The 21882-nt window shown below is 36.3% G+C and overlaps 1 protein-coding gene across 1 annotated transcript in view; it reads right to left on the reverse strand.

Moving 5' to 3' along the window:
- Positions 1-21882, reverse strand: part of FSTL5 (follistatin like 5) — a gene marked incomplete at both ends in the record, with an annotated part of 247105 nt that overhangs the window by 91348 nt on the left and 133875 nt on the right. Inside the window, one exon of the mRNA XM_084263325.1 lies at positions 21564-21684. Within this exon, the coding sequence (XP_084119451.1) occupies positions 21564-21684 (121 nt within the window). The remainder of the gene's footprint in view (positions 1-21563; positions 21685-21882) is intronic.

The raw sequence follows: 21882 nt of genomic DNA on the forward strand, positions 1-21882 counted from the left end.
TTTTCAGTCTTCAATCCCATTTTAAAGGCTATACTTAAGATTAGTAAAATAAAGTTAGAACAGTTATACATTAAAAATATTTCCAAAAGCAATAGCCCAGAAAATTCAATAAACTCTGTCACCTAGAATGGTACATCACTGTTTAAGAAAATGTTAGGTGATATATTTCAATCATACATGTCTTAGTATGTGATGTCACAAAACCTACAGCTAAGACACCTTACCTGTGCAATCACTTGTATGTACACATTTATTCACTGCCCCTCCACAGCACTGCAACAGTTTCTTGCAGCAACAGTTACTTTTTAAAAATCCATGGAAATGTTGTTTTTTTCTTTTTATTTTATGACAGAAGAACATACACTAAGAGTGGCTTGTGCAAAAATAAAGAAGAAATTAGAATCTAGAAGATCATTGAAGAAAATTAGTATACGTATCTCAAATGAGATATGTTAGAATTTTAAAAAAATCTCATGGCCTTGCAACTAATTTTCTCTTTAGTGTGCAACATTTAAAACTTTGCATTTGTACCTATTGTAAATTCAGCACAGAGTGAGTTCATAATACAGAAAATTACTTTCTGCAAGAATACTAACATTGTCAGTAGGTAAATGTTGCCTTTCCTAGGGTTTTAGATTTTTTTTTTTAAAGAAAAGTAGTTCTTGTTATGCTAGTATATTGTTAATAGCTGTTTCAGAATTGGACTGAAATGTGTAGGTTTTTAAAAGCAACAACAGCAGGAAAAACTACTACCAAGTATTGATGCAACATTGATGGGGGATGTTAAATTAGCCTCAGAACTCTGATAAACTGATCAGTATTTCATTTACTGAGGCTAATAGTTTTAGTTGTGCATAATTGAACTTCAAACCTTCCAAAACTGCAGTGATAAGTCTTTGCAACGGTGATGAGAAAGACAGTTAAGATATACAAAAGACAAAAAACCACAGATGTAAGAAAAAACCAAAAATATCAATGGAAAAATTTCTGGAGGCTACTTCCATCAAATTAATTTTTCCATGTTACTATTATTTGCATTTACATTTGTCTGTGCTTACATGCTCAAGAAGGGAGAAAAAAATATAACATGATCTATCCTTTTTATTCTGAGTTATTCATGCATGTCAAATATAATGCACCATTCCCAAACATCTCTAGTTTTCTTTATGACATCACATTAACCTCAACTTCCTTATGCACATCACCAAGTCTCTGAAAAGTTCAGTTTGATAAATCTATGCATCCTGTCATCTTCTATGCAGTTCACAAACTCCATGACACGTTTCTGTGCACTGGAAATAATCTGTATCGGGAAAACATATTTTAAAATATCTTTTTAAGAATTTGTTTGTAGGTTCTGGAAATACAGACTACTGTAGTGAGCAAACCTATGGAAGAAAAATTAATAATAATAATTACATTTGTTTTCTAAAGTCACCGTAAATATATTCTTATCTCATTAGATTTAAAGAAAATCACACAAACAAACCATCAAAAAAACAAAGAAAGCTCTCTTGACTCCAAAACTGTGGATGCCACAATGTGGTGGATGGATCTTGTATCATGGGCATAATATGTGATTGCACAGGTATCTACATCTTCAAATTATGGTTATATTTAATTAGTGGGGTAGAAAATGTTCAAGTGAAAGTGTTTGCTTGTTTTCTTACATACACTTCTTCAGTTAAATATCAGTGTGGTTTTGTTTCCGAAACCGAATTATCAACAGTAGTGCATTTATTCATCTGAGTTTTGGGTTCATTATAAATTTAGTAGCTTACTCTTCAGTTTTGGCATGATAAGGACAGGAAGTAGCATGAAGGGATAATTCTGCTGAAAAGAGCATTGAGTGTTCCTCTGCTGCACCAGAATTTGTAATGAGCAGCAACTGCTTCAGAGAAGAGTGAGGAAGAAATGTAATGGGGCCAGATTAAGCTACAAACTCCCACAACAGAGCTATACTTGCAGCTGTGAGCAGCCTAAGCAATGCTTCTGAATAGTCTAACTAAAGTGGAATTTATCAGGGTAGATAAAATTCTTAAAACCGGGATACTTTTCCCCAGGGATATACTTCAAATAATGCCTATAATTTAATGAAATCTGTTCCACTCAAAAGACAAAAAGATTACTTTTCAATAATACCTCCAAAAAAATCCCTCTTCAGGGAAAAAGAAAAGAAAGAGAGCATATGGAAATGACACTTCATAGAATGCAAACAAGTAGGTTGACAGCTGGTGACCTCAGTGTTTGTCTGCAAATCATTAATCACTCAAAAAAAAATCCATTCAAATTTTACATATACACCACCTTACACAAGATTGCTATATTCAAAAGTAGCATTTTTGCAGTTTATTTGGTTTACGTCCATTTACAAACTGTTAATAAAGCTTTGCTTTTTCCTCTAGTTGCTTTCCAAGCCACACAGAGGCTCAGATGCATTTAAAATAGGTTCTATTTTTTCCTTTCCCTTTTCTCGGTGTCTTCCCTTTCATCTTTTCTTATTCTCATCTCCTTTTAATTCTCCATAGCCCATCCTCCATTTTTATTTCTCTACCTCACTATTCACACCCACTGATCCTATTAGTTCTACTTGTCTTTTCTTAAACATAGTCAGATATGCTATTTATGCAATAACTCTAGATATCGAAGTGAGCATTGGCTGGTTTCTTTTAGATCTGGAATTCATTTATTTGGATTTATCACTGACAGGGTGAGGGGAGAGGGCTTCATGGTCATGTCTACCTTGTGGCTGGTAGGTAAGAATGCACCCTTACCACTTTCTGCCTGAATTTTGGGCAAGATGAACCCATTCTCACATGCACATCTCCTCTTGTATGGGACGAGGGGATATGTATGCTAGTGTGGACAACAGGGAGATCATGACAGTGGGCACTTTATTTTACATACAATATCTTATCTCAGGTATTTTATTGATATTTAGATCTTACTCTGAACAATATCGTACCTTTTACAAGGTACTACTGGACTATAACTTAACGTCACAATAGCAGGAGTATATACAATTAAGTACAGGACTATTAGCTAGATTGTTTTCTATTGTTACTAATATTTTAATTTGCTCCAAAGTGAGAAAAAGACTGGTTCCAAAACATAGATCACTGACACATTAGCCAATATAAATCAATACTAAATAACTACTCAGACACATTTGCATTATTCTTTTTCCCCTCCACATGCATCCTGTAGAGCTCATTCTGCTATACCAAAATTCTGCTATGGACCCAGCCACTGCGTCCCCATGGCTTTTAGACTTCTATAAACCAAAGAATCTAAAACCTTCTTGTTCAATCACTCTTTTCTGATCTTCCTGTTGCTAAGAGCTAGAATGGCATTCAGCTGTCTGCAATGTCACATACTGACATCTCTGGAAAACTTCCATAGCTTAAATACAAACTTTCCCAACATCCCATCCAAGAATGTGCAGTTTTACAGTTTATCTTCTTAGTCATGCATAAAACAAGCCAATGCATATTGAAGATACAGATTTAAAGTTTTAAATCAATTATTCACAGATTTTTAGAAAAGTAAACTTAGTCTCACTTTGCCCTATTGCAGATGAGTCTTCTCTTGAGAGTCTCTCAAGATCTGGGCTTATGAAGCTGGGCCATCTCATCAGGCTCCAGACACATCAAGATACAGCTTTCTTGATCAGCCTCTAAAATATAGAAATTCCTACTGAATGACAGTTGACAAATGCCTGATCTGGAAAAGTGCTTCTCCTTGGTAATGCTTTTCACAAATTCAGATTGAAGGCAAATGAAAGGGTTGCCTAGTATGAAATAGGATCAGGCTAATAAATAAACCTCTTTGGACCTGTAAACAGTTAGGCAGTTTGGGAAATTTCATTAGAATTTATTTTAAAGCAAAAACGTAAAGCTTTTCCCAACATCTTCCATATCAACCATCTTGGTGTTAAGTGTAATAGTCTAGGTAGACTTCACAATACCTAATAAGTATAAGTCAAAGTTTCAGTTTCTTTGCTTTCCTCAAGCTAAGCCCACTTACTTTCCTTGGCTGCTTACACCAAAATGCAATTTTTGTTTCACCTGTTACCCAACTCCAATCTTAAATTTAAATGGCTGCTCTCTGCTAAGAAATTCATTTTTGTTTGTATATATATTTGAAGATCTCTTTCTTCTGGCTTCACAGGAGGTCACCATTCACATCAGAGATCTCTCAGCCTACATGTTTCTGGATTGAGTCCTTTTCTAGCTTCCTGTCACTCATCTGGCAGACAAGAGACCATATATTCTCCATAAACTGTATCAGCAGTAAAATTTAAACTAAAATTGTGACAAAACCTGAGTTATTTAAACATCAGATTTTCTATCTCTAAACAGTTTGACTTCTGATCTAATTCCACAATGGACAAAGAGTACAAGTTCTGGAAAAAAGACTGATATTAAAAATAATTTTACCTTACAGACTATATTCAATTTCTACCTTGGATAGTTTCAACAGCTTTTGTTCACAGGTCCCTACGAATTTCCAGCTGCTGATTAGCAAGAATTAACTGCTGATAACAGACTATTTTCTTAACTTTCACAAAATTCCCAGTCATATCTTTGTCCTTATATGCTATTTATATGGGACATAACTTAATTTCATGTAATAAAATTAGTTCTAGCTAAATAATAATAGGGTTAAAAGTCCTGTGTCCAGTCATTTATGAAAACGTTAAAAAGAACCTAAAAAGGAACCCTGAGGAACCCCACTAGTTACTGGTTGCCAGCCAGATGTAACCCCATCACCATCTGTGCCCAAGGTGTCAGCCAATTGCCCACCCAACACATTATGGACACTTTGTCCAGCAAGATACTGTGAGTCACAGTTTTAAAAGCTTTACTGAAATTTAAAAAAACCCCACTATATATATTATAACACTTATTAAAACATAGGCACAGAAACAAATTTTGCCATGAACTATGCTTGTACTATATAATGAAAACTATATACTTTGAAAAAAATTAATAAAAACTAGCATTTGGGTAGGAATGGACAATAGAATAATGTGCATAAGGAATAATATGTAATTGAAAAGGCATAATGGTTGATTGTCCCTTATAAAACAAATATCAGGGGAAATGAAATTGGGTGATATATAAAGCTTTCCTATCCATATAACATGGAAGTGATAATTCACTAAAGTAATAGTGATAATTAGTTTTCACCATATATTTTCAGTATGTTGCTTATCTTTCTAAATGAAGGAATTTATGCAAAAATCAGTTTCTGTATGTTTGTTGTGTTTGCACATGACTAGTTGAAAAACATTTTATTTAAATGCTAAGAGTTAGCATAAATATTTTCAAGCAATTTTATTCATATAGATCCAAATGTAATGCTCCTTCTGTTTATTGCAAATACAGATGCTGAACATCAATACTGCATATTTGCAGTTACCTCAAATGAAACATTTAAAATGCAACAGTTCAATCTATGAAGTATTTCTGGAACTAATCAATAATGAAATTGGAATTTTAAGAGGAGAGTTGACAGTCCCAGTAACTCAGCTTTATGCAGTGAGATTTCAGTTTATAAATATAATAATTTGCCAATTTTATTTACTGTGTAGCTTCATTTCACTTTCAAATTTCAAAGCTTCTTTCCCAAAATGGTAATAGAATTTCTAAATATTTAAGATATTGGACTTATCCTGAGTTTTATAATAACCCAACATTGTAAAACTATCTTCTTGTCCAGTTCTGTCGGGAAAATGACAGGAAAATATCCTAAAACAGTAATTCAGGCTTAAATTACCTGAACTGCAACTGTAGTTAGAAAGCCTGAAGCATATCACAATCACAATATTTCCACTGCAAAAAGAGGAGGGTTGAGCAATAGTTCCCTGCAAAACCAGAGTTATGAAGCAGCTCCTCATAGACATCTTTAACATAGAAATAAGCACAGATGGGAGAAGTTTCAACATGAAAGAGATTCATCAGCTGATTGATGTGACTATGTTTAGAGGGGAAAAGAAAGTAAACAGAACTGGAGGTAGGATCTGTTTGCTGACTATACAGAGGTTTCTAACTTTTGTTATTCACTGAGTTTTGCTTCTCTTACGAGTAAATGTCTGTTGAAAGGACCATGTCTTTGTGTTGAGCACAGTGGCACATTACAAGAACAAGGACAAGTCAGTGTATTCCTCTCTTGGTTTTGTGCACCTGGTATATTTCACAAAGACCAAAGCAGGCAATGGGCTATTAATCTTTAATCTTTTTGCAAAGATTAAAGAATAACTAAAGACAGACTGGATTAAGCTACCATTCTTAGTGCTTCAATACTGTCTATTGCAGTCCTACTCATAGTATTTTCTGATCTACCCTTTCACAAACAACGTGCATCACATCATGTCACGGGCTACAAAATCATTTCACTTCTCCATTGAAGGTCTCTTAACAAATAAGTCACCTGTGGAGTTCGACCTAGACCTCCACTGGAACTCAAGTTGTTCAATAGTATCCAGAAGAAGGGGTAAGAAAATGATGTGATAACATTTTCTGAGATAGAATTTTTGGAGAACAACTAAGCAGGTAGTTCAGGTAGTAAAGCCCATTTCCTTAAAGATCTTCCAATAACTGGCATGCCAAATTCAATATTTAATTCAGTATTCAAAGTACTGCAGAAGGAAAGAAAAAGTGTTCAACCTTGTTTACACAGTGATGGGCTATGAATTAGTTACTATCACTGTACTTAAGTATCACTTAAGTATGAGACCTTTAGAGTATAATTTGCAGTTTTATGAAAACATCTACTCAGTATTAACAATATGACAATAAAAGGAATTATTAGACAAATACCTGTACACAAACAGAAAAACATTACTATGCCACTCTATAAATCTATGTGACACAACAAACTTGACTTACTTTTTGTACCTCCATCTTTAAAAAAACCTCATCAAAACCCAACCAACCAAACAAAAAAACCACCAAACCACAACCTTCTGGTAAAGTTTGAAAAAGGACAGAGAAACATCAGAAGAATGATCGAAAATGTGGGAGGCTTTCCATAGAAGCAGCTATTAAAATATTGAGATATTTCATGAAGGAAAAGAGATGACTAGGGAAGTATGTCAGGACCTTCTAAAAAAGTCTCTTGGAGACTAGAAATACATTAACAATTGTTCATGGTTTCTCATCACACAAGAACTAGAGTAATTCAAAAGCAGGAACATCAAAGGAAATGGAAAAAATCTTATTCTATCCAGAAGTCATTAAATTTTGACAGTCTCAAACAGAAGGCTGTAGATGCTAATTTCACACGAGTCCAAAAAGCAATCAAACTATGAGTGAGGTTTCCATCAAGAGATATTAAAGACAAGCAGTCTTTGAGACAAAAATCACTGGAGACGGGAAAGTGTATCAGAAGAATCTTACATGTTGCTGCTTCTTTTTTAATCTTCCCTAAGCACTCTTAGATCAAAGATACTGGACTAAGATGTCTCTCTGTTCCAACCCAGAGAAGTCGTTAATATGTGTATGTTGTTACTCAAAGTAGACATTAACTCAGCGCTTCATAAGCACAAACAAAACATTAATCTTTGTTTAGCGTCAACGATTTCTTAAGTAGAGTGTTCAGCAAGTTTGAAAACACTATAACTATTCTCTCCAACAAATACATCTCTACCATATGTCTAGGTTGGGAAGAATTACAATCGCAATGCAAAACAAATATAAAAAAATGACACTTCCTCCAATCATTTATTCATGGCAGAGTGGCAACCAGATGAATTGTTTGGATCCCTTCCATCTTAGGCAATCAGTTTTCCAATTCTTATACTAAATAAGTACTTAGAGAAGGCTTATGTGGTTTTCACATCCTTTAGGTTTTCACTGTTTTGCATCTTTTTCAAACATATTTTGACACAATATTGCACTACATATCCCTCTGCCTCAGAGCCTTTGTATGGCATCTTCTTTTTTACTACGACCAAAAAATGTATTTCCATATAAATCACTTGCTAACCTACTTAACATAAGATTTGATACTCTCAGAACATGATCTGTTTAGAAAACTGGCTCAAGAAGCTATTGGCAATTTAATTCCGTATACAACAGAACCAAAGGGATATTTTGTTAGTCTGTGTCCTTATTTCCTTTGGTAGAAAATGTTGGGGTAGGGGGAGAGTGTGGTTTTTTTGGGTTGGGTTTTTTTAAATCCAAAAGCACCTGAACTACATTTGGATAATTGCACACATGTTTTCAGGATGTATATAAAACACATAATAGTCATCCAACTAAATAAGAGGTGCAGCAATCAGAGGGAGTGGAGTTAGCTTAATATACAATTTTATCAAATATATTCAAACTACACATACGTAAATGTTCTTACTGAATTCAGCTCACATGTATCTCTCTAATGAATACATAAATAACTATCATATGCAATTATAAGATGCCTGTTTCTGAGCCAGGAGTGATGAGGAGCAAGAAGTTCAGAATAGCATTATCTGCAACTATAAAAATATCCTGGACAGAATCACAAGGTTGGAAAAGATCTTTAAGATCATCCAGTCCAACTGTTCCCATCCTAAGCTAAACCATATCCTTAACTAACTGTTCTACCCTTTTTTAAACACATCCAGGGAAGGTGACTCAACCACATCCCTAGGCAGCCTGTTCCAGGCCCCAACAACTCTTTCAGTAATGTCCTTCTTATGGTGAGGAGCCCAGAACTGGACACAGTACTCAAGGTGTGGCCTCACAAATGCCGAGTACAGGGGCACAATCATCTCCCCAGACCTACTGGCCACACTGTTTTTGATACAAGCCAAGATGTCATTGGCTTTCCTGGCTACCTGGGAACACTGCTGGCTCATATTCAGCCTGCAGTCAACCAATACCCCCAGGTCCTTCTCTGCCTGACAGCTCTCCAGCCAGTCTCCCCCAAGCCTGTAGTGCTGCATGGGGTTGTTATGTCCCATCTCCAGTACTCTACACTTGGTCTTGTTATACTTCATCCCCTTGGTCTCAGCCCATCAGTCCAGTCTGTTCAGATCCCTCTGAAGAGCCTCCTTACCCTCAGGCAGATCAACACTTCCTCCCAGCTTAGTGTCATCTGCAAACTTACTGATTCAAACTTACTTATTCAATCCCTTCATCGAGGTCATTGATAAAGATGTTGAACAAAACTGGACCCAAGACTGAGCCCTGGGGGACGCCACTCATGACCGGCCTCCAGTTGGATTTTGTTTCATTTATCACCAACCTTTGAGACTGTCCATCCATCCATCCAGTTTTTAACCCATCTGAGGGTCCACCTGTCAAGGCCAGCGGTAGCCAGTTTCTCAATCATAACGCTGTGAGAAACCGTGCCAAAGGCTTTACTGAAGCCCAGACAGACCACATCCACAGCCTTCCCCTTGTCCGTTAAGCGGGTCACCTTGTGATCAGGTTAGTTTGACAGGATCTACCTTTTGTAAACCAATGTTGACTAGGCCTGATCACCTAGTCATCACAGATGTGCTGCATGATAGCTCCCAAGATGACCCTCTCCATGATCTTCCCTGGGACTGAGGTCAGACTGACAGGCCTGTAGTTCCCTAGATCCTCCTTCTGACCCTTCTTATGTATGGGTGTAACATCTGCCAGCCTCCAGTCAAGTGGAACTTCCCCAGTCTGCCAAGATTGCTGATAGATCATGGAAAGGGGTTTGGCAAGCAAATCTGCCAGCTCTCTCAGTACCCTTGGGTGGATCCCATCTGGCACCATTGATTTGTAGGTGTCTAACTGGCCAACTAGGTCATTAATTATTTGCACCTGAATCATGGGAGCTTTGTTATTCCTTCCCTCCCTGTCAGACAGTTCCTGAGGATGAGTACTCAGGGAATATCCAACTTTACTAGTAAAGACTGAGGTAAAGAAGGAATTAAGGACCTCAGCCTTGTCCTTATCCCTTGTCACTAATGTTCCCTCAGCATCCAATAAGGGCTGGAAATTCTCCTTGAGCCTCCTTTTACTGTTAATGTACCTATAGAAGGACTTTTTATTATGTTTTACAGAACTGGACAGTCTAAGTTCCAGTTTGTCTTTAACCCTTCTGACTTTCTCCCTACATGATCTCACTACATTCCTATAGTCGTCCCAAGACACCTGCCCCTTCTTCCAAAGGTCATATTTTTCCCTTTTTTTCTGAATATCTTCCTGGATCTCTCTACTCAGCCAAGCTGGCTTCCTTCCTCATCGACTCCTCTTCCAACGGACTGGCACAACCTGTTCTTATGCCATCAAGATTTCCTTCCTGAGTAACATCCAACCCTCTTAGGCTCCTCTGCCCTCAAGGGCTGCCTCCCATGGAATCTTATCGAGCAGTTTTCTGAACAGTCCAAAGTCAGCTCTATGGAAGTCTAAGGTGGCTGCTTTGCTGTCTCAGTTCTCCTAGTACTAAAAATTCTATCAGCTCATCATCATTATGCCCCAGGCATCCCTCAACCTTCACATCCCCCACTAGACTCTGTCCAGCAGGGCACCTTCCCTGGTTGATTCACTCACCAGTTGGGTCAGGAAGTTGTCTTCCAACCACTCCAGGAATCTGCTAGACTGCTTCCTCCCTGCTCTATTGCACCTCCAGGAGACATCTGGCAAGTCCCCAATAAGGATGAGGGCTGGTGATCGCAAGACTTCTCACAGTTGTTTAAAAAACAACTCATCAGCTTCCTCCTCCTGGTCAGGTGGTCTATAGTAGACTACCTGATTTTGTGTTCCTCTGATTTTTACACAGAGACACTCAACCCTGTTGTCCCCATACTGCAGCTCCAGGCTGTCAAAGCATCCTCTGACACACAGGGCTACCCCATCTCCTCTCCTACACAGCTTGACACACCTGTACAGTTTATAACCAGCCATTGCAGCACTCCAGTCATGTGAATTATGCCACCATGTTTCTGTGATGGCAATCACATCATAGTCGCCTTGACTTACAAGGACTTCTAATTCCTTCTGTTTGTTGCACATGCAATAGAGACTGGAGTATTTTATATTTTTCCCCCTAAACATAAAGTTGTCAATATTTATATGAGTTGTAGTAGTTTAAATTCTGGGGTGTCATGTTCCTTAACTCTAAATGCATTCAAATATTTTTAGCAGTGACAGCATACTTGCTACTTGCAAATACCGAAGAGATTTATGATATATTAACCAGGCAAATGCTTCATGACAAGAGAGCAAGACTTACTGAAATGAAAGACCAAACAAAACTAAAAAAACCCACCACAACCTTTCCATGCATATCTTCAAATGTACCAAATAGTTCTATCACTACAGGATTAAAATGATACTACTTCCAAAGTTAAATCAAAATGTAAACCACACTTTCCTTCATTCAATATGTGACTTCAGAAAATTATATTAACTTTAATATATTATTATTAAGTATTCCTGTTGGATATTTGATAGATCTATTCATTTTTATAAAGCAAAATAAAATTTACAGATAATTGGCATGTTTCATTAAGGTCTTGTATTATAGTCTTTCTCTTCATGTTTCTGAAGTTAAAGATCAAGTTTTTATTACATTACTCTTTTTTTTTTAAAAAAAAAGGTTGAATGCAAATAATGTATTTATCATATTTAACTAATATTGCAATTGTCCTACGCTCCCCAATCTTTGGATCTTTAGAATAAGCTGAGCTTTGAAGCTTCCTAGAGAGAAGATTTTGATTTAGAAGTAGGCCTTTCCTCCCTTTTCAAAGTAGTTCAGGAGACACAAGTTAGTAGGATAGATATATATTTCTGCTTTCTGAAGGGATGCATCATGAAGCCTATTCAAATCATTGCCCTTTTATTTTTGTCTCCGTTACCACATTTTATGAATGATCTACAAAAAGGTTACCAAATACAGGGTAAATAAAGCTCAGAAATCTCAGGAGTGCTCTGAATTTCTCCCTCTTATTCCATAGCATCTTTCAGCATATGGGTGAGAAGCATTTACATGAAGAAAACTTTTGCATTTAATTAATCCTTGTTGACTTGGGAATGTGAAGGGAAAGACAAAACCAAGGAGTGAAAACGTTAATTAAAAATAATTTCTCTTTAGTTTCCTATAAGTAAAAAAACCAAAACCGAGCAGAATGTATGATAAATAGAAGACAGACAGGAAAAGAGTCCATCTCTCTGATCACAGTGAAAGCATATTACAGCCTATGAAGATCATTGCAGCTTGAGTATCCTTGCAAAAAATGCAGACAGAACTGGAAAAATATAAGAGTAAGTTGGCCTATCACATTTCTACTTTTGCTTTTTCTTCCCTTGGGAAGTATGAAATGAAAGAAAAAAATATGCCCAAGGGAGTCACAAAGCAAGGACTCTTCCAATTTTTTCAAATACTTTAATTCTTTTTCCTTATCAGAGCACTTTCAGTTGTCCAAAAACAGTTCTTATTTCCGATGTCATATATGGATGTACTAGAACAGTTGTAAACTATAAAAATAAACAACATACCAAAACATGACCATGCAAGTACAATAATAAAGAGGAAAAAATCCAAAATAAACTCAAAACCGATGAAGGAATACTGTAGTTAAACTTGAAACTGTGCTATTAGGTTTTGGAATTGAAGTTAGTAATGAAATTTCTTGAAATACAAACACTTTGCCAGAACCTAAATCATCATGAAAAAAGGAGTGAACTAAAAGGGTTTCTTCAATATATATTTCTTCACAATGGGGGCATTTTTTAACTAATTTTTCCTTACTGCATATAATGAATATTTGAGGGCACTCAATCAAAAAATGTCCTTAATATACTGTTATCTGCTTTTCTAAAACACTAAGGCCTGCAGAAAAGCTCACAAGCTTTGCAAAATTTGAGTTATCTTTTCATTAACCCCATTTACAGCATTTCCAATGTACTTTTATGTAATATAGATGCAAAACTGTGTCTTCAGATTCTCTTTTTATAGCGTAAATGTCAGACATGCTCACGAAATTGAGGTAACTCAGGAATTACTAAAAGCTTTTTACAATCTTCTTCTGACTAATACTTTTTCTGTTTTTATTTACCCAGATGCAAAACCAAAACCAAAGTATGCAAGCATGCAAGTGGAGTAGATGAGTGAAAAAAAACCAAACAAAAAACACTCAACCAAAAACCCAAACCAAAAACCCCACAGCCCTGTTTTGGGAAAGCTGGTTCCTTCAGACTCCATAGCAGCCTGACAGGTATAAAATGAAACAACATGTTCTATTTTTCTTAATGAAATTATCATTTTTCTAAAGTGAACATTAGTGCTTGATATTTAAGAATCACAGCAAACTCAACCTTGTATGGAGCATAAAGTAACATAAAACTGTTCAAAACATTCTACAAAGAAATTGACTCTTGAACAGAAAAGACAGAGAATCGTAGAATACTTTGGGTTGGAAGAGATCTCAAAGATCATCTAGCTCCACCACTACCCCATCCCCCTGCCATGGGCAGGGATACCAGGTTACCCAAAGACTCATCCAACCTGGCCTTGAACACTGCCAGGGAGGGGACAGCCTCAGCTTCTCTGGGCAACCTGTGCTAGTGTCTCACCATCCTCACAGTAAAGAATTTCTTCCTAACATCTAAACTAATCCTGCCCTCTTTCAGTTTGAAACCATTACCCCTTGTCCTATCACTATTGAAATACTTAAATTACCTTAGTGATCAAAAAGCTTGCCTTTTGATTACTTGGGACAATGAATTAGAAACACCTTTTCTTTCTTTTTTTTCTACTTCTTAAGTGCAAGTGACAAACAACACTGAGCCTTATCAAGTTATAGCACAGTTCTCTCAGATTTCAAGTTAACAGTACTTCTGATAAGTTTTTTTTAATATTCAAAATATTTTATTATTTAAATGTAATGCTGAAGTAAGAAACCATTTATTTCAACATTCAATAATGATCTCCTTTTATTAAATGGATTTTAAATTGCTGTATTTAGCTGTATAGAAAATAAAACTAGGCACATAAGGAAACATCTGACTTGCAGTTTTGAACATTACACCCATGTCTTAAATTTAGACTAATAAACTCTGTTTTTTTGTAAGAGGAAAAGGATTTCTCTATGCGGTTTCCTAAAGTCAAATACGATTTCAATTCTTTTAAAAGGTTACTTGAATTTGAGATTCAATATAATGATAATATTGAAAATTATTTTAGAAAATATGCTTACTTGAATATTTATTTTGGCCAACACTGTTTATAGACAGTTACTATAAAACTGGTGACCAATTTTAGCTATGAAATCCAGAGAAACAGGTAAAGCCATGACTGCAAAGGAAACAAGTAATACAACAGTTAGTGGGGCTTTCTTACTAAATAATATTTTATGAGCCTATTAATATTCATTATAGTTCCAGAAGAGTAATTCTGCCATGAAGTAGAGATATTTAATATTCCTGCTTGTGTATTAGCTAGTGATTGCCTCATTTATTGCACAGTCATTACTTCTTATGTTCTAAGAGTATTTTTTCTTTCTCCCTCATCCCCATTATGGAGAAAGAGTTCTTTCTTTAAAATTGTTAATAAAGGAAAATCTGATAAGTTTTTATTTTAAATTTGCCTTTAAATGTTCCTTACAATATCTAGATAAATGTGGTTGTGGATGCTGGTACATGAGTGTCCTGGGTTCGGCTAGGACAGAGATCATTTTCTTTCTAGCAGCTGGTGTAGTACCATGTTTGGGAGTTGAGATGAGAGCAGTGCAGACACCACACTGATGTTTTAGTTGTTGCCAAGGACTTTTCAGCTTTTCATGCTGCCTTTTCTTTTTGTGTATACCCACAAGGCAGTCAAAAATAAGGAAAACATTAAAACAATTTAAAAAAAACCCACTCTTTGCTTCATGATACTCTGTTATCAAATATTTTCAATGTTAAAGTATTGTCAATATTAAGTATTATCAAATATTTTCAATGATAAAATCAGTTACATCCTACATTGATTGAGATCTGAACAGGCAAAATACACCAACAGCATAACATTTCTCAGAGGACTTCTACATTGTCAAACAGCAGCACTTAGGATATTTTTTTTACTTTTCAAAAGGGCCCTTATTAGTCAGAGACCTTTGTTATTTAAAACAAAATTAGATGTTTCTAAAAAAAACCAAAAAAAACCACACCACCAGAAAAAAAAAAACAACAAAACCAAAAATAAAAACCCCACACACAGTCTTAATAAACACCAAATAAATGCAGTTATCTACATTTGGAAATCACTTGGCTTCAAAACGAATTGACTTAGTGGTATGTGAGAAATTTCAAGCATACTCCTTCAACTCATGAAACAAAATTTAATACTGTAAACTGATCATTTCAAATGAGTAAATACTTAAAATTCTGCCCACTCAACAGAAGAGGTTGTATTCATTTCCAGCTGAGAATCTCTAGACTGAAAATACATATAGCATGGGTAGGAATTTGAAAGATAGATTAGGTTGAGCAGAAAAATATTACCACTAAGTTCAATAGCTCCTACTTAGTATGCTGTTAAGCGGTATTTTTGGAGTTTAGTGCTGAAATATAATACCCTCTGGAACAATCTAATACACACTAGTTATTTCTAAAAAGGAATTAATGGTAGCAGAAGAAAGAATAATACCTCTTCCTCACTCAGAAAACCTTTCCTCTACTGTTTTTTAAGCTGTTTTACTACTGAAGACTCACCACAGTTATAACACCCTGACTCAGATTCCACATTGAAGACAATATTTGAGACCTCGTACTCATTGGGAGTATAAATTCAACAAATATTTTTTGAGTTAGACTTTGTCAACTTGAGGACAACTTACCTAAGACAATAGGCACCATTTATTTCAATAAATAATTCGGTATAGATTTTATATTTAGATATTTTTGATGTTTAATTCTAGTCTGTTTTGCTTTGGAAATTAAGATACTCATTTCAAAAAAGGTTTTTGGCACACATGCCTGTAATAATTGCATTTGACAAAATAAATTTGAAGCAAAAGCTATCATAATGAAAGTAGTGATGGGTTAGAATAATTTTTGAGGGTGGAGAGAATCTAGTAACTAAGCATATGTGATCAACATGAGTACTGTATTATGGAGAGTTCTTGCTGCTTGCCTTTCCACATGATTCAAGACAAAAGCACTGAGTTTGACAATTATATTAGGTACTGGTTTCACATCTCCTCCTAAAAGTTAAGCCTGAAGAAAAGTTTGTAACAGCCCAAATCAGCTTCTGCAATAGCTGCTATTACTGTAAGTTAATATGTCACTTAAAAGAAATACCTAAGCAATAAAGAGTTTTCAATATTTGGATCTGTTATATGTGCCTGTTTGCTTGAAATCTTATTTTAAAATTGAAGGTACTTTTAGATATATAAATAGTATGCACAGTAACAATATAAATATGATACTGAACAACAGCTGCACACAACACATTAGATATTGTTAATAATGTTGAGTGGTACGTGAAAGCACGAGTAGTTCCAGTGAAAATGTAACGCATCACTAATAGAACGGACAATAAAATTAGATCACATTTTGTTTTGGCTAGCTAATTTTTCTGACAATTTCTACATTTAGTGGTAATTGTTACACTCAAGTCCTCAGTGCAAAGGCCTTCCATGGCCTTTTTTTTGAGCATAACATCAAATACTTCTACACTAACAACAGAAAGTGATACTATTTTTTTCCTTCATTTTATTCAGGATCTCAATTGTTACATAGAGCATTTAGTTCTATTATTTACAATAAACTTGTTATTTTTATTCATTGTATTCAATCAGTTCTATTCATAAATGTCTAAAGTACTTTCTACTGCAATCACAAAGAGAAGTGCCTACACATACATTTGCATCTGCTGAGTGATGAAACAGAATAATTTATTATTTACTTGCTTGTGGTATGCCTTGAGGTTTTGCAATCCACCATGAAGGCCACCTGAAATGCCTGCTTTGAAATTTCATTTTAGATGGTACTTTAAAGTAGGAAAAACACAAGATTGATTATTTTAGTAAAGAGCACCAGAAGAAAACAGAGTCAACATTTACAGCAAACACAGAATGATCTTGATAACATAGGAGGCATTACACAAAAAAAGAAAACACTTGAAAAATAAAGGAAGCACATAGGTTAAGTTTTAGTTTATAGAAGGTAAAGCTTTCAAGAACCTGTATTCTCCCTTTCTAGCTTTTGTTCGGGTCCATCATCTTAGGCTTTCAGCCACTCTTTCAGAAAAAATAAAACACATTTTTCCCTGTCTAAAAAAACCCATTAATTCAAATAAAATCCTTTAGATTTGGGCTGGCTGGGTAAGGAAAACAAAAACCCAAAGAAAACACTAAATCAGAGCTGCATCACTTTTCATAGAATCATCAAGGTTGGAAAAGTCCCTTCCTGTTCACAAAGAGCAGGTCCAGCAAGGCATCTTCACTGGCTGGTTCACTCACCAACCAGTTATCTCCGACATATTCCAGGAACCTCCAAGACTGTGCCCACTCTGCTGTACTGTAATTCCAGCAGATATCAGCGAAGTTCAAGTCCCCCACAAGAACAAGGGTAAATAATTGTGAGATTTCACCTAGCCATTTATAGAACATTACATCCACCTCAATGCCCTGTTTGGGAGGTCTATAGCAGACTCTTACAGCAATATCAGCTTTGTTAGTCTTGCCCCAAATCCTGATTCAAACACACTCAATCCTGTCATTAGTATGCTTAAGTTCAAGACATTCAAAACAATTCTTAATATCACTGCCTCCCCTACCTTGCCTGTCTCTACTGAAGAGTCTGTAGCCATCAGTTGAGGCACTCCAGTAGTGTAAAGCATCCCACCACATTTCTGTGATAGCCACTATGTCATAGCTTTCCTGTTGCATTATGACTTCCAGCTCCCCTTCTTTGTGGCCCATGCTGCGTGCATTGGTACAGCTGCACTTCAGATGAGCTAACAATCCCAGCACCTTTATGTGGGTGTAGGCTCTAATTTTTACCTGACACTTCTTAGCTGTTTCCATGAGTTTTCTAAACCATCAATAACCCTTGCCTCTGTTTCCCATTGTATCTCTAGCTCTCATCTCAACTAGGAATCTTTGATAGCGTACTATCCTACAAACCCTGACATGCTTCCCACATCTTTATTCCTAGCAGGGCCAGTTTTACCCCCTACCTCTTTTGAAACCAGTTTAAAGCTCTCTCAATAAGACCCGCTAACTCCTGCCCCTGGATCCTTTTTCCCCTCTGGTACAGGTGCATCCCACTTGTTGCCATCAGGTCTGGTGTCATGTATAGCAACCTGTGATTGAAAAATCCAAAGCCCTGACAATGACACCAGTCCTGGAGCCACGAATTGACATGCTGGCTCTTCCTATAAATTCCCTTGTCCGACACTGCCGATGGATGGATGGATGAGACATAGTTTGGCTCCTGCTCCTTTAACCAGTTGCCCTAAGCTGTTGCCGAGCTTCTTGTTGCTACTTCATCACTACCCACCTGAAAGACCAAAAGTGGGTAATAATCTGAAGACCTCACCAGGGTGGGAAGTTTACCCAAGACATCCTTTACCTGGACCCCAGTAAGGCAGCAGACTTCCCTATGAAGTGGGTCTGGTCTGCGTATTGAGCCCTCTGCACCCCTCAGGAGGGAGTTACCCACAATGACACATTTATTTTCCTTTTTAGGGTCAGTTTCAATGTTTGGTCAATGGTGACTTGGACATAGTGGCTTATTTTATGACACCAGGTGTGGTTGTGAGTGACCACTGGTGTATTTACACTTTGTTTGGATCAGCCACCTTTGGTGCTGGCTCCACCCCTATCACATTAGCAGCCCACCCACAAGCTGGCTGCCCCCAGGACAAGCATGCTGCTTTCCCACTTTTCCTTATCCAACTTTGTTCAAAATCTTATCCAAGTGATTTTAAATACCATTTGAAATCAGAGCAAGAAATATGCATGCTAGTTGTATGCTTGATTACTACTATCCCCTTTTAGGCTCAGGCTGATGACACAAATATCCCTAATGCCTTCTCTCAGACCTTTTCCAGTGTTCTCATATTTTTCCATTGTTCTGTACAGAATAATCCTGTGGTTAGGGATGTTGATGAACATTTAGAAAATGGGAGCTATTTAATCTTCATCAAATTCAATTTTAGCAAATTAGGTACAGACTAGCTTCAAAAAACATGGTGCTGTGGCTCCTATCACTCCTACCCAAAAAAGCAGACACCCCACCAAATAAAACCCACTGTCCTTCGAATTCTGTGCAACAGTTTTGAATAAAATCAATTTTCCAGCATTGCAAACCCAAATTTTCTCTAGTCCCATTCTGAGCAAATACATGATATTAATTGTTCCGGAAGTTAGGCAGAGAAACTTTAATGAGGAGAGTTCAATAGTTCTCAAATTCACCATTCCACTACTAAATGATAATGGCTTTAAACTAAAAGAGGGTAGATTTAGATTATAGATAAGGAAATAATTCTTTACTGAGAAAGTGGTGAGACACTGAAACTGGTCGCCCAGAGAGGTTGTAGATGTCCTTTCCTTGGAAGGCTGGATGGGGCTTTGGGCAACCCAGTCTAGTAAAGTGTGTCCTTGCCCATGGTAGGGGGTTGGCACTATATGATCTTCTAAGTCCCTTTCAACCTAAACCCCTCTGTGAATCTATAATATGGAAACAGTTCATTTAAAAACCTTATAGAAGAATGAATCTTACTCTAGAAATCTTCTTCTAAGATACTCTTAAAGTTTTAAGTAGGGTTTTCACCACTACTGCATTACAACATCGAAATCTAAGTAACTCCTAAGTTTATGCAATCTAATGTTTACATTATGATTCCTATGAAGACAATTCTTATCATACGATATGAAGATGAACTTCATTATTCAAAAGTCCATTAAAATATACAACAAAACGCTATCCTTACACCTAGAGTTTTACAAATAAGCAAAATAGTCCCTCAGGGGCACATTGAAGTCTGATTTCGAAGAACAATGTTATGCTTCCATTAACACATGGTTCCAGTGTTCACAAACAGAATGCTAATGATTTAAATATTTTTAATCTTCTTGAATTGCTATATACCCTACATGCATCCACATATATTTCCAGATAGAATCATAGAACATCTGTGTATATAATCAAGATGTACATACATATACTTGTAGATACTGAATGGGTGTGTAGGTATGTTCTTTGTGTTTTGCTGGTAGAAATGAATTAATTTATCTCACTGCCACAAAGTCTCCACATTTCCCATACTCTCCCCTCTTTCCCCTTATTTCTTGGCCTTATTCTCACTTCTCTTGCATGAGTTATGGTCTGACCCTTCACGTACTGGATTCAGATCACCCAATTGGCAGAAAATAAGCAGGACTGGGGCTGGGATGTGGAGGGTGAATATTTTTGTGCTGATTTAGTAAGTGACTCAGAGGAGACACCACGAGTGTCAGGACACTGCAAGAACGGCAGTCAGATAACATCAAGTCTTTTTTAGGAGCAGTAAATCATTCATTCATCTAAGCAGTATCACACAAAATCACACTCTGTGAAATACTTTCAAAGAAATAAAAAGAGAATTCAATGGGCAAGACTAGGAAACTTTCAGGCAGTCTTTCTCAGTTATTAATTTCATGTTTAGTCTTTCTGCTTTCCATGCAACCTTTTTTTCCCTAATATTCATTCATTACTTTTTAGTTTTAAACTCTGTAAGTAGTTCTGGATCTTTTTTTCATTTGACGTCATCTAAAGTGGCTGAGAGCTGTCAGCTGTCCAAAGATTAAGTAAAAGAAGAATAAAGGAGCAGGCTGTAATGACTCAAAGATATATTAATGGACTAGTCAATGCACAAACTATAATTATAGGAAGAACTGAAGACAAACTTGAACTGTTAAGGTACCAGGTTGCTGAATCTGGAGCAGCAGCAATTAAAACCAAAGTCGGATTTCAAGATCCAGTCTTAGATTTAAGGTAGCTGGTGAAAAGCATCAGTTCTGATACAGATATAACAAATCATATATGGATGTATCTTGTCTTGCATGCCATATAAAAGCTCTCAACATCTATCTGTTACTCATCATCACCCAGCGGTTTGGTCAAGATTGTCTTGTGCACCTTTGGCAGTCAGAGAACAAATACCTGGCACAACTATACCACAAATCTATATCTCAGTCTTTTGAAGACATAAAACACCTAATAGAAGTGGTACATCTGTTTCTGGGTTTGTCAGAAATGGTTTTATCAGTACTCATAAATACAGGGTGTGGAGAAGTGTTCCAGCTTTTTCAGATTTATTGATTATGTGTTCACCACATTACTTCCCACTTTTGTGCAACACAGACTTATCAATGCATGCTGGCATTAAGAAAGATTATCTATGAATTTTATGTTACCAAAGTTCCTCAGAAATCCGGACACTAATCTATGCCACTGATTTCTGCTAAGAAGTTCTTTACAATATCATGACTATTAAATTGTAATCATTGTTTGAATATAGCACTGGGATGTATCAATATTTTAACATAAAAAAATGCCATTTTAGAAAAACAAAGCCAGAGAGAGAAAAGAAAACTAAAGGAAGAATAGACTAATCTTTGTACTTACGAAAAGCTCTATAGAATTCTTCCAGAGCTAGGTGCTTGTCACTGTTATAATCATCGTATTTCAGCAAATCGAACAGAGAGCAGTCAGACAGATCCTTGCCAAGCTCATCCCGTTTTATTACCTGACAAGAAAATTATAACCATGAAATTACATTTGAGCTCTTAGAGTTCTCTGGTATAATTAATTGTTTCTAATAATCATTTAATAGATCATTTTAAGGTTGCTGTGGGGCAATGAACTGCAACTGTGTAAAGTCAGGGATTTTCAGTTACTTTGTAATTATTTATTGCAGTTTTAAAAGTTAATACCTTTAGGACAG

The sequence above is a fragment of the Gallinula chloropus genome (assembly GCF_964237585.1).
Source record: "Gallinula chloropus genome assembly, chromosome: 4".
Taxonomy (NCBI): domain Eukaryota; kingdom Metazoa; phylum Chordata; class Aves; order Gruiformes; family Rallidae; genus Gallinula; species Gallinula chloropus.